We start from the raw sequence: 17,951 nt of genomic DNA, 5'->3' as shown, positions 1-17,951 counted from the left end.
AAAAAAAAAAATTTCTGAATTACTCTGTGAGAGAAAGAAAGAGAAAGTAGAAAGGAATCACCAAGAAAGAGAAGAATGACGATATCCAACTCAGGACCGTGGGTGTGCCAAGCCCATACTCACCAGATATGAGCCCCTCTATATTACTTTACTTTTCGGAATGCCACACCAATAATGTATTAATTATTGGTGTGGCAATAATTATTTATTGTATTAATGATTTGTTTTATATCATTAATACAATAATGATATAAAATCCTTGTATTAATGATTTGTTTTTGTAAAGATGAAATATTTCAACTCATGTCAATGTTGCTTGGCTTGGTAAGAGTTTTAATTTAAAATACTAGTGATAGGTAGTATCTTCCTTCCTTTTTGCTTTTAGTTTGTTGCTATGATTGTTAAGAATGATTGTGTTATGTATTATTTTTTATTACTCTTTTGAAATCATATCTAAAATGAATGATTTAATGTTATTATTGAACCATTTGGAAGATGAAACATTGCTGATCAGAGAGAAATTATTAAGACAGGCCATCCCAAGCCATTAATTAAGACAAAAGTAGGCAATTGTTCATTTCAACATAAATGGTACAAACAAATAGATTGGTTATGTGAACCCCTCTCGAGTGAAAAATTGTACTGCTGGTTGTGTTTACAATTCCAGCCCAAGTCAAATCAATCCTGGTTATTATAATTTTAGAAATCTTTTGAGTGACAGCAATTATCACGCAAAATCTTCAAATCATTTGAATAATTATAAGTGTTTGAAAGCGTTTGGTCAGATAGACATTACATGTGTCATTAGCAGTGCCATGAAGCTCAAAAGAGAAAATTATAATAGACAAGTTCAAGAAAATAGACAATATTTAAAGCAGTTAGCCAATGCAGTCTTATATTTATGTAAGCAAGAATGTGGACATAAAGAAGGAGAAGATAGCCTAAATAAAGGTAATTATCATGAAATCTTAAATTTTTTTACCGGAATGGACATTTTTTTTTCCGTCACAGCTTTCAACGAAGGAAGGGTCTAAACAATTTTCGGGAGTTTCTAGTACAATTCAGATTGATTTGATAATTGCCATCGATAAGGTTATCGGCTGTGTATTCGAAATGAAATTGAAAATGCCCAGTTTATTTCAGTGCAAGCATATGAAACTATGGATTTTGCAATGCATGCCCAATTATCTATAATAATTAGATATATTTCTAGGTATCAAATACATGAAAGATTTTGGGGATTGCAAGATGTCAGTGTAGACAAAAGTGCTGCCCGACTTACTGAAATGATAGGAAGGGTGTTAGAAACTTTTAGCGATGCAAATAACAAGCTGGTCAGTCATACATATGATGGATCAGCAGCGTTGTCTGGTGAACATAACAGGGTTCAAATGAAGCTGAGAGAAAAGAGTTTTAAATTCGGAGATTTTTTTCACTGCTACGAGCATAAATTGAATTTTGTTTTAAGTAAGCTGTCAGAGAATGTTAATGGAGTAAAAGTTTTCTTTTCACAACTTTGAGTTTTCAGTAAATTTTTTTCGCCAAGTACTAAACGAAAAGCCATCAGAGTTCAATGCTAATATACCATCACTGTAAGATCACTCATCGGTGAAGACAGGATATTAGAGCTGGAAAAGGAATTAGAAAATGTGAATTGGAATATCATCGGTTTGCCTGAAACAAGAAGCAGCAAAGAATTACTTATACGTTTATCAAGTGGAAATCTGCTGTACACCAATGGAAACAGTGAAAGGAGTGAAGGTGGATTGGGTTTCTGGTCCCTAAAGATTTTAAAAACAACATTTTGGAATTCGAAATTACATCACCAAGGGTGTCAAGACTAATACTCAAGATTTCTAAGAGGTACAAGCTAAAGATTATAATAATTTATGCACCAACTTCAAGCCATGATGATAAAGAGGTTGAAGAAATGTACACCGAAATTGAGTGTCTTCTTGATGAGCAGAAAACCAAATACACTATTATTATGGGGGACTTCAATGCTAAGGTTTGAAAAAGACAAAACAGCGCAGAAAGGGGAAGTATAGGAAATTTTGGAATTGGCGAAAGAAAGGAAAGAGGTGAAAGACTTGTGGAATTTGCAGAATCTCAAGGACTGTCAGTAATGAACACTTTTTTCAAGAAAAGGGTGAACAGAAAGTGGAAGAGTCCAAATGGATTAACTACTAATGAAATCGACTTCATCATCACTAACAGAAGATATATTATGAATGATGTTACCGTCCTGAATAAGGTAAATGTTGGAAGTGATCACAGAATGGTAAGATGTACACTTGATATAGATGTAGGAAAGGAAAGGAAAGGAAAAAATTGACTCGAGTAAATAATACAAAGGTCTTTGAGATAACAGAAGAGGAGAAAAAGCAGTATGTACTGGAACTTAAGAACAAGTTTGAGCTTCTGCAGACTGCTCAGGACCAAGATATCGACGAGGAATATTACAACTTTCTGAAAGTGGTAAAGCCCAAAAAACCTATAGGGAAAAAGAAATCCAAAGAAGAAAAAATTAGTCAAGAAACACTTGTCATGATGAACCGAAGACGACAAATGAAGAGCAAGAAAAACACTGACAGGGAGAAAATTGAGTATACTGAGTTATGCAAAGCCATTAGAAAGAGATTCAGAGAGAACATAAGAAGATTTAACACAAGAAAAGTAGAACAAGCATTAAGGGATTTAACAAAGGATTTAAGCACAAAGGATTTAAATCAGCAGCCATGAGCACTAATACAGAAAGACAAATGATACTGAAACTGAAGAATAGCGATGGTGTACTTATAAACAGCAGAGAAGGCAGAATTCAAATATAGAGAATTATACAAGGAGCAGGGGGAATGATGCCAGCAGTGGGGAAGATGGATTGCAAAGTAGCAACACAGACAACATACCTGATGAGGTAGAACATGTATTGAAGAAAATGAAGAATCAGAAAGCCCAGGGGGAAGATGAAGTTAATGTCGAGTTGTTAAAATTGGGAGGAAGAGACATAACACAAAAACTTGCAAGGCTCTTCACAAAGTGCATTAGAAAAGGTGTGACACCTAAGCAGTGGAATAATGCAATCATAGTTTTGCTGCATAAGAAAGGAGATAAATTAGAAATTATAGACCAATTAGCTTGTTATCCCACATCTACAAGTTGTTCACAAGGGTCGTTACTAACAGATTAGAAAGAATACTTGATGAGAATCAACCGAAAGAGCAAGCTGGCTTTAGGACAGGATTCTCAACTATGGATCACCTTCACGTAATATCACAGCTAATGGAGAAAGCAAATGAATATAAAACACCATTATGCCTGGCATTTGTGGATTATGAAAAGGCATTTGACTCCATACAGTATAAGGCAATGTTTCGGGCACTGGAAAGACAAGGCATAGATACCCCATATATTATGATTTTGAAGAAAATATATGAGAGTGCTACCTCCTTTATTAGACTAGAGAAAGACAGTAGAAAATTTAAAATCGAGAAAGGAGTTCAACAAGGAGACACAATATCTCCGAAGCTGTTTACTGCTGCCCTTGAGGAAGCTTTCAGAAGATTAGACTGGTCGCAGAAAGGAGTCAATGTGAACGGAGAGTACCTAAACCATTTACAATTTACAGATGACATTGTGGTCATAAGCCACGATCCCAAAGAATTAGAGGAAAATCTTAATCAGTTATGCACAGTTAGTAAGTATTTTGGACTAAAGATGAATATGGCTAAAACAAAAGTAATGATGAACAAGTATGCCACAGAAAGGGAAATAATGATTGAAGGAGCAGTAATTGAAAAGGTGGAGTCATATACTTATCTGGGACAAGTTAGGTGTAATAATGATAATTGGCTGGAAGTCAAAGAGAAGAATAAATTTTGGATGGATAGCATTCAGGAAATATAGTCACATACTGAAGAGCAATATCCGAGTTTGTCTGAAACGTAAATTAATGAACCAATGTATACTCCCCACCATGACTTATGGAAGTGAAACTTGGGCACTCACGAAAAGAATGGAAGAGAAGCTGAGAACTACACAGTGAAGAATGGAATGAATTATATTGAGAATCAGACTGTTAGATAAGAAGAGAAACACATGGATTAGGCAGCAAACTCAAGTAAGAACATTCTTATCAAAACTAAAGAACTAAAATGGTCTTGGCCAGAACACACCTGGAAGACAAAGGCGCAGATGGATAGATGAAATTCATGAGTTTGTGGGTAATAAATTGATGGCCAGTGCTCAAAACAGAAGGAACTGGAAAGTTGCTGGAGAGACCTTCATCCTGCAGTGGATTGAAAATGGCTGATGATGATGATGTGCGAGACAAAGAGGTGTTATAGAATTATAATAGTGTCATCAATTAAAAGACATAGTGATGTTCTAATGAGTAATTTCTAAAGTTTTTCATATGACAGTGCAAGATGGGATTAAGACACTTTAAATGAAGCAAATAATCTGCTTATAAAATTAAATGATTTCAGTTTCATATTTTTGATCAATTGCTTTAAAAATATATTATTCCAAGTGGAAAAACTATTTGATCTTTTGCAGTGTAAGCAACTGACATGAAGTTTGCACTACAGAAGATAAATCACTTTATTGAATTCAATGACTTGAGTCGCACTGAAGAATTGTATTTCAATATTTTTGAAGAAACCATGAAAGATGTAGAACAGTGAAATGATACAAATTCTCCACCAAGAAAAAGAACTAGAACGCCAATCAATTAGAAAACCATGTGTTTTGAATTGACTGAAAATATATTGCTGTCATTGAGAGAAAGATTTGCTTGCATACAAGATTTTGCATTTTTTGAGCTGATTGATGTGAACATGTTTCAAGATTTTTCGGAACACTTTCCAATGCATCATTTTAATGCTCTCCAAAACAAATATCCCAATATAATAGATTATAAATCCTTAATCAATTAATTGAAATATGTTGAAATATATGTTTATCATATACAGTAATACCCCGAAGTTACGCGATAGGTGGGTCCGACGAAAATCGCGTAAGTCGAATTCGCGTAAGTCGGGGTACAACTTTGCATATAAATACATATAAATTTTGCTTAATTGGGACCAAGGACTAACAAAAACACTAGTTTAGAAGAAAAATATTAATAAAATTGCAGTTCTTTATACATATTAATACAAAATATGTATTAAAAAAACAAATGACTTACGTTAAAAAGTTATTTCGATGTCGATGGCTTCATAAAATCTAACAAATTCGTCTGACGACACAGCGCGTTCTTTTTTTCACGCAGAATTTCTTCGTAGCAAGCTAATATTTTTTTTTATTCCTTACTTTGTAGCTATAACGCGTTCTTCGTTCCATGTGCTTTTCGCCGTTGTTTCATTTAGGCCTGTAGCACGTGCAATATCACATTCGCTCAAAGCGTTTCACAATTTCATATTTTTTCTCTATCGACAGAGGCGGACAGGCCATAAGCCTTACCGGGGAAACCCCGGTGGGCCAGTGTGATTTTGGCCATAAACCATAGTATGAGGCCACTATAAATTTTCCCGGGTAAAAATTTTTGACCCAGTCCGCCTCTGTTTATCGATAATTGCTTTTCTTTTTCTCTCTGAATCTGCAGTGTCTTCACCAGGACGCTTCCTTTTCACACCTTTTAAGTATTTTACTTCATTTTTAGGGAATAAAGCACAATTACAAAACGAGGAGGCATGCTTGATACGCATAAACAAAGCTGCGCGCATGTAGCAACTGAATAAACAACACCATAAAGGCAGAGATACGCTATTAACACCTCACATTTCTAGGGGTTACTACCATAAAACAATAAAAATCCAGTTGCGTTTCTGCTAGTGAAATCTGTTATAAACTGGTAGTAAACTCGATCTAATTGCATTTGCGATTATACCGATAGCTGGAATTGTGTTGGTTTTTACGTTATTATGGTGAAATGTGTTTCCCCTTCACTGACATAAAAAACATAAAAGCAGCAAAGTTGAATTTTGTTCATCTTTCGCTCTCATTCTCCGCCGTCGCACCGTATATCGATAACATATGAAAAACGACCTTGAAGATAGTTGGCGGCAGCGTTGCCAAACGAAAAAATCAGGAACCGCGTAACTCCGAGTTCGCGTAAGTCGGGGTATTACTGTATTTCAAATATATAGTTGAAATATATGTTTATCATTTTAGAAAGTGCAAATCAGCCAATGCTCTTTTAGAACTATTTCATGAAATAGGATTATTATCCACCTTGTCTGAAACAACAAGACTAATACAACTTCTAACAATACCTGTAACTTCTGTTGCAAATGAAAGAAGTTTCTCAGTTCTTGATCAAATTCGATCCAATTTGAGGAATACAGTGGTTCAGGAATGGCTCTCATCGCTGGCCCGAATATCAATAGAGAAAGAAATATTTGTTGATTTAGAAAGAAAAAATAAATTGCATGACATGACTTTAGAAGAATTTGCATTAAAACCAAAACGATTAGAGTTTAAGTTCAAATGGATGAGTTAAATTATTTCTTATTAAATCCATAATTATTTATTTATTGGCTGGATCCAGAGAGCGGTACCCCTTACAAAATGGCAGCAAGAAGCAGGGGAAGGCAATGATTGACAGGTTGTTACTCCACCCACTAATGCATTCCCCCTCTTTGCTTCAGGCGGATGTCACGTGTTAACCACACAGTAAAAATCTGAATTGAGCACGAGTAGACTTGAGAAGTTAGTCACCACTGGATGAGAGGTTTGTCAATCTGTTCAGCCCTGAAGAGATTGTGCAAGGCTCATGGGGTAGAATTTTTTTTCAATGTGGTCTGTGCTTGCTAACAGGAGACTAGTTCTACAGAGGTGGGATAATTGAAAGACTGCAAGAATGTTTGCTAATGCTATTGAGGCAGTGTCATGTGGGTCAGAGAACTGCTACCTTGGGGGATTCACAGACTAAAAGATTAACAGTAGGCACAGGCAGAAGCAAAAGTGATTCTTGCACTGCTGCTCTTATAGTGAGCAGCAGCCTAGAGAGCAAGTTGCTGGGGGTCATCATGGAACAAGTAAATACATGGGCTGTGTTAGGGGAGGTGCATGTAAACTTGCATGAACACCAATGCTGGAAGTATAGTAAATAAACTTTATGAATTTGAAGTGCTAATCGAGACATCAAAGGCAAATACTGTTGGGATATCAGAGACATGGTGTTACACTCCATGTCTCTGATATCCCAACAATGTCTGCCTTTGATGTCTGATATCCCAACAATATAAGCAGTGCAGAATTGGAATTTGGAGAGTACAATGTGTACAGAAAGAATAGACAGGGTAGGTCTATTCTTTCTGTAGACAGGGAAAGAATAGATAAGGAGGTGATTATTCCCTTGTATAAGGCAATGGTCAGGCCATACCTAGAGTACTGTATACAGGTCTGGAGGTCTCATTTCAAGTAGGATGTAGAGCTCCTGGAACGAGTTCAGAGAAGGGCAACAAGATTAGTGAATGGAACAAAAGGGTGCTCTTACGAAGAAAGGCTTAAGTTTTGCAAATTACAGTGTCTGGAGACTAGGCACCAGCGAGGTGATCTGATAGAGGTGTATAAAGCATTGAATGGTTTGAGCATGCTCAATGCTGATGGGATTCTTCCTCTTGCTCAGAATAATCACCTGAGAAGGCATAAATTCAAATTGAGGAAAGACAGATGTAGGATAGGCGTGCGGAAATTTGCCTTTAGCTAGCGAGTGGTTGGTTGGTGGAACAGACTTCCATCCCTTGTCGTGGAAGTTGATATAAGTTTAAGGCTCAGCTGGACAGGTATTTTGAACGAACAGAGGGGTGAAGTGGAAGTGGTTTTTTTTCCCCGGCTGATGCTGCATAAGCTTGCTTTCTTGCATCAAATGCCTCTACTAATGCTAATGAGTACAACAAAGAGTTGTGCAGACAAATAGAGTGGGCCAGTAAATCAGAATGTCTTGTAATGGGGGATTTTAACTTTCTAGATATCGACAGGATGATGTTACTAATGTTGAATTCTAAATGGGGGAAGCCTTCAGGGAGTTAATCTTGGAAGCTACTAGGCTTTTTGTGACAACTAAAAAATACTGTTCAAGGTTCAGGCCTAAATGGACGTCAGATAAATTAATGAGGCTCGTGGCAGAGAAAAGAAATGCATGTGATGCATATAAATTATCAGGCGCCACAGAAGCCTAGGGCAGATATAAGCTAGAGTGTAATCAAGTCACAATGGAGGTAAGGCAGGTGAAGGCAGATTACAAGAAATCTTTGGCCGGGAATATACAAAGAAAAACAGTAAGAGGTCTTTACTTATGTAAACTCTAGAAGGAATGGTATGAATCAGATTGATCCACTTAACATAGAGGGTTTAACTATTGATGATCATGCTCTGGCAGCTGATAAACTGAAAGAGTATTTTGCATCTACATTCACACATGAGGAGTTATTCAAGGAGGAGAATGCCAGAAGTTTATCAAACTCTAACAGAGAGCTACATGATTATATAATAACTGAGAACAAAGTGGAAGAGAAATTGTTGAAGTTAAACAAAAATAATGAAGTGAGGAAAGTACAGAAACCCTTAGCCATAATTATGAGAGCATGCTTAGATTCAGGGGAGTTCCCCATGGACTAGAGATGTGAAAATCCCCAATTCACAAAGTGGGTGCAAAGGGTGAAAAAATAATTATAGATCCGTTAGTTTACCTTCCTGTTTGGGGAAAATAATGAGCAGAGATGGTCAAAAGTTGCAATCAATAGCTTTGGCAAGAGACCAGAATGCTTGTCTACCATTAGGGCAAGAAGCAAGTTTTCTACTCTTAGTCTGTTCAATCTCTAGTTTGGACTGATTAATAACTGCTTTACAATTGTTGCGAACTTTGGTGTAGGCAGAAAATGAATCTGAACAATTAGAATCAAGGGAATTACGATATGCAACGTTCTTCTCTTGAACAGCCTTAGCACATTTATTGGAAAACCAAGGTTTAGTTAAAGGACAAGATTTTAAAGTGGAGGGTGGGATAAAGGATTCCATTCCTGCAAGAATAATTTCACTGACACGATCTGAGCAAACGTTGACATCAGAAGTTTTGAAACGGTAATCCGACCAATGAAAAGAAGAAAAGAAATCTCGCAGGTCATCCCATTTTGCATTCTTGTAAGGCAAAACAACATGAGATTGGGAATGGCCATGAGATAAAGGCTCCGTTGGAGAAGAGACAATCACCAAGTTGTGGTCTGAAGTATCTAAAAGACCTCTCACTTCGACCGTGTACTTAGAAGGGTTGTTTGTGAGAAAAAGATCAAGCATGTTGGCTGTATGATTAGGATTGTCCGGTATTCTTGTAGGTAAATGAACAATCTGTGCAAGGTTATTAGTAATTGCAAAAGCCTCAGCATCTCGACCAGCTGGGTCGGTGTGACTAGAAAATGGAAGCCAGCTGGAGTTGTGAACATTAAAATCGCCAAGGAAAATTACCTCACTGTTAGGAAAGTTGGACTGGATAAAGTCAAGTTGCAAAGAGAGGAAGTCAAATGGCTCCAAGTGATTAGTGGAGTTTAGAGAACGGTTAAGACAACAGATGAATTTAACGCAATGAGGTAGAGAGATTTTAAGCCAGAGAAGATCGAAAAGAGGAGATTCCAAATTACCAGGTCTCTGATAGGGAATATCAGAATGGACATATGCACAAGTGCCACCTTTGAGACGAAAGGAATCATAGAGCGAATAATTTGGGCATCTGAAATGAGTAGTAGTTGATAACTGAGATTCTGTAAGAAAAAGTACATGGGGTTTGGCTGACTGCAAGTGGAAATGGACATCATTGAGACCATGTATATTTGTGAAATGAATTAGGAAGTGTTTGGGGGGGGTTAGATCTTTTCGCAGATAAGCTTGCTCTATTAGTCTGACGATTCATGGTGTATTCAATATTAAGAAAAAGTGGGTGGGTGGGACATGCTGTATGAAGTAATGAAATTTTAGGATATGGCATACACATGGTAAGAATATACCCAGATCCTTGACACAATGTGGCCTCGACAATGCCCACCGCATACACACTACTCGGACTCCCTCCAGTCACTATCGCATAGTAGAGGTACCAAGCTAATCCAGAGGTACCTTTACACTAGCTAATCCAGAAGCCTCCTAGATAGTTACCAATAGGTTCGGTCCAATGTACTAACTAGCGGCCGGCTGCGAACACCGTTTTAGAGCTGTAACCTTGAAATGTAAAGAATAATGGATCTCGCCACGATGTTCATCATAACCTCAAAAGTCATCAATCATACTTGATGATGGAAGAGATGAGGAAGGGTTGACTGGAACTTAGCTCTAGAGACTAAACATGGGTTCCACCACTTCAAGCCTCCAATAAGCAAAGTGGTGGTATTGCACCGGTTGATAGTCATCTACCACCTAGGACTGCCTGGTAATATAGAGGAGCAGCATTCATCCATGTGGTGTGGGTGCCACACCTCGATCCCTGTTTACACACCTGGGTGGTCACCCACCATGTACTTGTGCATGGAGGTTATACCCAGGATTACTAACAGTCCCACCGTTGTGAAGGTGCAAGCAGAGGATTTGGCTGTTACAGACCGTCTGGACTGCGCCGAAACTGGTTCCACTCGACTTGAGTGTCACCCGAATATCAGTTCCATCAGTGTTTTAGAATCCCAGGTATCAAGGACAGCTTGTCTGGCATGTCTGAATGTCTGTGACAACCTCAAGAACCAGAAATATTACATTGCTGTACAAATGTGGAAAACTGTTAATTTATTGATGCCATGTTGAATGTGCATACATACAGAAGACAATAATTACTGTATTTATTGGTAAGGAAAAATTAAATGGTATGTGTAACGTTGAATTTTTTTTTTTTTTTTTAAATTCGTCATTGCAACTAATTTGGAATAAAAAAAAATTTGCATTCATATGGAACAATCAATTGTTAGACATTGCTGTAAAGAGTGGCCTTTCAACCTTCAAATATTCAAGTTAAATATGAAATAAAATTAATGTCACCTTCACTGGGAACAATTTTTATGAAATACAAATTGTTTCTATAATCTGCTATACAAAAACTATTCCTATAATCTGTCATCCTTTCCCAAAACCAGAGAGCAAGTGGAAGGGAATTATATCCAGTGTTTTCCTTTTTTGTCACCTTAAAAAAAGCATTAAAGCAGGAAAGCATTTTAAATGGGAGTTATTAAATGAATAGTATTTCACTATTGGACCAGAAAAAGAGTGTTAAAAGTGAAGAGCACTACAAAAATATTACATTGTAGGTGTTATGAGTTTATGGTTTTTCACTTATCATTTTACTCTTTTATCAGGAATTCCCAAAGAAGCGAAGAGCTTACTTGCCCCCAATACTTAGGACCAGATAGTCCAAGTTCCATGTCATCTAGCTTATTAGATATTGAAGAGCTCACTTCAGCAATGAATATCTCAGGGAAAGAGGTAAGTATGTTGTTATGATTTCTGGATCTAATTAAATCATTTAACGAAAAAGTCATTCACTGATTAATTTTATCATTAGGCAAATGAGAACAAGAATTTCCAAGAATTACATGGTATATGCAAGAAACTAAAAATAAGGCTGCACAATTATTGTTTATGTTGTACTACACTTTTTTTTTTAATATTTCATTACACTTGTAGTACCTAAAATATTCTTGTGCTAATTAGTGTTTCTTCTTAAGATACTCAGAGTTAAAAACACTCAAAACTCTAAGCAACTTGTCAAACCTTCCCAACAAACTTAGTACAGTAAAATCCTGTTAATTGAGTTCTAGAATCATTTATAACCATGAAAATTTCATCCTCATTCATTTTATATTATTATATTATACTATTGCCTCTCAGAGCCTTAAACACCTCAGTCAATTAGCTCCTTAGGTGTCTAGTTTCCAAAATGTACAACCCACATATTCAAAGTCTTTCCTTGTAAGTACGCCCTTTTGCCAATATCATCATAAAAAATAAAAAAAATACCTGGTGGGACTTATTTCTATTGAAGAAAAGTCAAAACTGCCAAAGATAGGTAACGCTCTTAGTGGGGAGGGGGATGTAACATAGAGGGTTATAAACTTAAACCTTTAGTGGTTCATCACTCAGAAAACCCATGGGCTTTTAAGGGCATTGACAATAAATCACTTCCTGTAAAATAACCATGTTTGAAGGATGCTTTCTAAAGTTTTTCTAAAAAAAAAATGGTGGTTGTCCCTGAAGTTGAAAAATATTGCTTACAAATGTGTGCCGCTTCTTGATTAAACCGGGGTTCGAGCCCACGAACCACCAAATATGGAGGATGCGGAAAGGTCAGAGAATGACCACCGCATATCTCCAGAGCAATATGGCCTTAGTTGCTAATGCTCCTAAAAACCAAAATAACAACAACAAAAAATGTGTGCCATTTAAGATACTAATGCTCCTTGACAACGCTTCCCGTCATCCTAAATATCTAGATGATCTGAACGACAAAGTCAATTGGTATACCTCCTTCCAAATACAATGGGTTTGATTCAACCAGTGGATGAATGTCCGGGCATTCAAAGCTTATTACATAAGGAGAACATTTTCTGTGGCAGTAAATGCAAGAGGAAGAGAAGATGGATCTGTGGCAATTTTGGAAGACATTTAATGTCCTTGACGGAATACGCAACATTTAAAGAGCCTGGAATGATGTGACAACAATTTGAATGAATGGAGTTTGGAAAAAACTTTTAAAACATTGCATGCTTAATAACGAAGGCTTCAACAAAGTTGACTTGATGCCTTCTGTTACCAAAAAAATTGTAAACTTAGCTTAGGAGTTGCAGCGTGGTCCCAGAGAACGAAGATGTAGACAAGTTTGTGGATAAACGATGTGATGATTTAACCACATTACCTAGTCCCGTCAAATGTGCAAAGAGTTGAGGAGCAAGGGAGAGCTGAATCTGTTGAGGAATTGGAATCAACCTAAGAAGCAGTTCAAATTAAAGAAAATGACAGAAGCATTTCATAAAATTCAGGAAGGTCTCTCTATATTTGATGGAACAGATGAAAACTGAACATTTCTTGAAAATAGAAAGAAAAGTTCATGATTACTTTCGCTTATCACGAAATTTATGAAGAGGGAAAAAAAGAATACGAAACAAATGTAGATAGAAGAGTTTGCATTATATGCTTCAGGTTCATTTTAAGTTGACTTCAATTCATCACCTGTAGACTACACTTTTGGTGATGAATTGGATTAATGAATCATTGTGTGGTTTAGACCAATTTTCTTAATTATGTACACTTTGGTTTTGATTCCCTTAGCAACCCTTATAAAGCCTACACAGCATATGAAATACATATAATTTTTTACAGTACAATAACATGGGTTTTTTTTTTTTTTTTTTTCTCCCCCTTTTATGTATTCTTTTCTTGTGTGCTACTCCGGCAACTTCACTGCTGCCTCTAGATAAATTTTTTAATTGTTATGGTATATAACTGTTTTTCTTCATTCTTCTGAGTACATTATGTAGTTTTTATAAGTTCAGCATTTCAGGGATATAGTAGCAATATTTTATTAGTAATTCCCAAGTTACGTGAAAGTACCGTATTTGCCCATGTATATGACGCACCTTTTTTCAAAAAATTTTAGGTCTAAAAACTGGGTGCGTCTTATACAGTGGTTGTAGATTTTTTTCCTTGCATTTTTCGCGCTTTGTCTTTGCGCTCATTGTTTCGTACTTGTTACCGGTATATTAGGTTATGTTCTGCCCAGAAATGGCTCAGAAAATATTTTCGTACAGTGCTGAATTCAAGTTATGAGGAGTTGTATGAATTTTATGATGAATAAAACTTGAGTTCAATAACTTTAGGTAATACATTTTTTTTTTTTTTTTTCAAATTTCGGGCCCCAAAATTAAGGTGCGTCTTATACATGGGGAAATACGGTAATTTTTTATTTTTGATAAAAAGAAAATAAGGTTTTCTGAAGATGAGGGAATAAGGGAGGGAGTAAACTGCAACTCATCTACAACTATCTCAGTACAAAGCATCAACCAGCACAGAATCCAAAAGGACGTTTTCTGCCGCTAATTAAATATGTGCCAAAATTAGATCCAGTTTAAACAATAACACTGTTAAGTTTCTTAAGAGCAAACTTTATTCGGACAGGTAGTGTGGATGCTTATTTTTTTGGTTTTTAGAATAACTGAATGTTTAATAATTTTTGCTAGAATACTTATTATTGTAATAAAAGTTTGATTTAAAACGTGAATTCCCTTTGCTTGTTATGCATCCCCAGACCATCTGACTGGCGGGGAACTTTACAGTCTGTGTTATGCAGTCAGGATGGCATGCTTCTGATTTTCGTCTTCTGGCATATTGCTTCCCTTACAAGCCATGCAGATTGAATTTCAATTCATCAGAAATGATGATGGTATCCCATTCCTCTTTTATCCATGAAACTTGTTTTAGCCCAAGCAAATAGCTTCTTCCTCCCTTGTTGGGTCAACAAAGGCTTCTTCTTCTTGGGCCGACAGACATGCAGACTACATTCCAAAAGCCATCTTTGGATAGTTGTGCACTTGTTTTCACACCAGAGGCCATCTTAAAGTCCAGTTTTAGATCAGATATCGATCTTGGGCAGGCATAGTCACTCTCTTACTGCCTGATCCAGGACTTCCCTTCAGATCCCCGATTTCACGCTTTAATTTCAACACCCAGGTTACTGTTGACTGGTGGAAACCTATTTTATCAAAGATAGCACATGTTGAAAGCCCTTCCTGGGACAGAGCAACAGCTACACTTTTTTCTTGGTGTCAACTGGACATATGAAGCCATGCTTATCCCTCTGCAAAACAGGATACTAATGAGCCTGTATACCCTTCCAACGCCGTATTTATAGAAACAGCTGATGCAATTACTGTCTGAACCATGCAATTACTGTCCGAAACATTCTGATACAATACCTTTGCTTTGCGACAAACAAAATGACTGTAATCAAACAATATCTTATACGTTTCATTACAAATGTTACTTTTTTTAAGGTGATGCAGTTTTTTGTTTGCCACTGTAGATAATGTAAAAATGCACCAGTGACACAATGTCAACAAGTGCTAAATACAGACTGAGAGATATTGCTACTTACAACTCATCATTCATATGATGCCTTCAGGTTAATGACGACACACAAATGAAGAGCTGCTAACCAATAAAATCTTGCCTAATTAGGCTCTGCAACCACTTACAACAAGGTTGAAGATCACTAGTTGTCCACAGATCTATGTAAATCGTAGATACATGATTCAGGTAAATTAAATTTTTTCTGAAAATTGTACAGATTGTCAGTGTTAAATAAAACTGAAGGTGACGTTGAATTCAAAAAGGCAAAATTTAATCACATGCATAATTTTATTTTTTTATATTTATAAAATTACAGCATGAAGGAAACATTTGATTTATAACTTACCGGGTTTGATGTCATTGTAACTTTTAATAGTTATTCAAAATGACTTCTTCTCAAAGAAAAAAATACAAACAAAATTAAATTCATGCATCTGTCCAAATTACAACACACACACACAATATTCCAATTTTTGCATTACCAAAAGCAAATTTCCATTCCAGACCGAAATGTTGCTCATAAGTATTGTTTTGCAGCTAACACTGTAAATGCACTGACACAGCTTAATTATGTAATTATAAGCATAGTTCTGCTTATTATTTTATTTTTATGATTTTAAAAATAATCTGAATTAATAAGAGCTTACCTTAAATGGATATATTTTTAAGGGAGAACATGCCTCAGATTCCAGCTCTTTGGAGGATCTTCCACTCACCCAAGACTCTGCACAGTTAGAAGCTTGTGTAGCTCAGTTGCGTGATATTGTTGGAGACTCAGTGCCTAGAGAAGAACTGGTGCGAATCTCACTTGCAGCTGATTATGATGTTAACCGAGCCTTGAACTTTTTTTTCTCTTGATTTGAAAGTGTATATTAAGACTATATATATATATTTCCATTAATTAAAATGTGTATTTTTTATCTGAGGAAGAAAGATGTTGATCAAGACCAGATCAAGTTCCTGGGATCCTCTGTAGTAATGCAGCTGATGAACTTTACTAGGCACTAACATCATAAAAACTGCCACAACAGTGAAAATTTTTTTATACTAGTCACTTTATTCTATTATCAGTTTCTTAAGGTATTCATAATTCTAAATGTTGAGGTGCCACTACCAAGAATATGCAGCATAAAGAAATCAATTGTTTTAATTGAGGCCAAAAAGATCTCAGTAGAGAGTATTTCATCATAAATGTAATCTTCACAGATTCTTTATTTATGAGTTTGTAAATATATTAAACTGTACAAATGATGAAACTGATTACCAGAGTATTATGTTAGCAGTGTTCCAAACACTTTATCTCTGTACTTCATGTGTGTGAATAGGGAAGCTCCATACAGAAACAAAATATCAAAATGAGTCTTGTAAATATATTTGGAAATTAATTTGATATGACTCCTGTACAGATCCATTATAAAGTTTTGTTTACTTTACATCAAAAGTGCACACTGAATTTAAAAGAACAAAATATTTTGGTTAAAATTCAACAAACCACACTGATCAAGGGATTACATCTAATCATTTTGAAGATTATCAATAAAAATTAATTCTTGTTTGTATTCTGGTAAGAGGAGTTTCCAGTAAATTGTGAATACAAACATTGATTCTATTTAGCAAGTCATATGGGCTTTGCCTGTAGTCACTTTATTTGGAAATGCAGCCCAACTGACTGTATTTTCTATGCCACCAGTTATCTATTAAAGTTTTTTTTTCATTTATTTAATTTTTTTTTTTTTTGTTTTAATCCAACAGAGTTGCTTTAACTTAGTGAAAGAAGACAACAGAGGGAATTCATATAAAAAAACTGTTTAACATCATGTTTCTTATATCCATTTGCAATAAGGTAAAATTACACACACAGTATTATTACTTGTTAAATATATGTATTAGCCTATGGGGAAGAGTAACACAAAAGATATATCCAGATAAAGCTGTGGAGAGTGCATAGGTAAAGTATGATATGTTGTTGAAGAGTACAGACACAGGATAATGTAGAAAACCTTATCACTGTATACCTACAGTGATAAGATTAAAAAGAAATTTCTTTTCTTTCACCCAAATTAAAAAGAAAAAACAACGATAAGCGGTTCTCTCTTTCTGTAATGATCAATATGCACTAAGGCAAAATCGACTTTAAGGTTATATTACAAATAAGAGAATTTATGATTACAGTGAACCTCCTAAATAACAAAATCAATCATTCCCTTGAAAAAATTCATTATAGAGAAATTTTGTTATAAAGAAAAATGACCTTTTCAGCCATGAAAAATACTGTAAATTCAGGCTTCAATGCAAAGTTTCAAATGCTGCCAACATATCATATTCGGAAGGTTTAATATTTCCCTCATTTTCATCCAACTCATTGTCGATATTGTCACTAGTTCTTTAAATACGCTTTAAATGTTGGAGTCACTTAGATATTTAGCTACTATGACATCATTATCAACTCTTAAAAATTCATAAAGAACAATCTCTCCACTGATCAAACCTCGCTTGGAACTCTTCCAAAGATTGCTCAATGTCTTCTAGTAGTTCATTCCTATCATCTCTGTTAATTAGCATTTTAGAAAAACCTGCTTTTGCAAAACAATCCATCTTTTTTCTATCCTATGCCGTGGTTTGCCAATTTCCTTTGGCTCAAATTAAGAACCAAAAGGATGCTTAATCCTTTTGGCTCTTAATTTGAGCTTTCTACAGCATCAGCTCTATTGCCTAAAGGCCAGAGGTGCGAACAATGTGTACCCAGGTCTCTCGAAATCAGTTTATGTGGAAATTTTCTTCATTATACGGAAACTATTTTCACTGTAATGACCAAGGGGAAATCAAAAAAGTTCGCTATATGGAAATTC

General features: G+C 35.8%; 1 protein-coding gene across 1 annotated transcript in view; it reads left to right on the top strand.

The window, feature by feature from the left end:
* Nucleotides 1-16,254, top strand: part of LOC150083109 (uncharacterized) — a 773,496-nt gene extending 757,242 nt beyond the window's left edge. Inside the window, exons 20-21 of the mRNA XM_090378391.1 lie at nucleotides 11,337-11,463; nucleotides 15,772-16,254. Of these exons, the coding sequence (XP_090234517.1) occupies nucleotides 11,337-11,463; nucleotides 15,772-15,960 (316 nt within the window). The 3' untranslated portion in view covers nucleotides 15,961-16,254. The remainder of the gene's footprint in view (nucleotides 1-11,336; nucleotides 11,464-15,771) is intronic.
* The last annotated feature ends 1,697 nt before the right edge of the window (nucleotides 16,255-17,951 follow it).

Source organism: Mastigoproctus giganteus, chromosome 7, assembly GCF_048544385.1.
Source record: "Mastigoproctus giganteus isolate SK-2022 chromosome 7, ASM4854438v1, whole genome shotgun sequence".
Taxonomy (NCBI): Eukaryota; Metazoa; Arthropoda; class Arachnida; order Uropygi; family Thelyphonidae; genus Mastigoproctus; species Mastigoproctus giganteus.
Note: the sequence above shows the minus strand (reverse complement) of the source record. Positions and strands in the feature narration are given on the sequence as shown.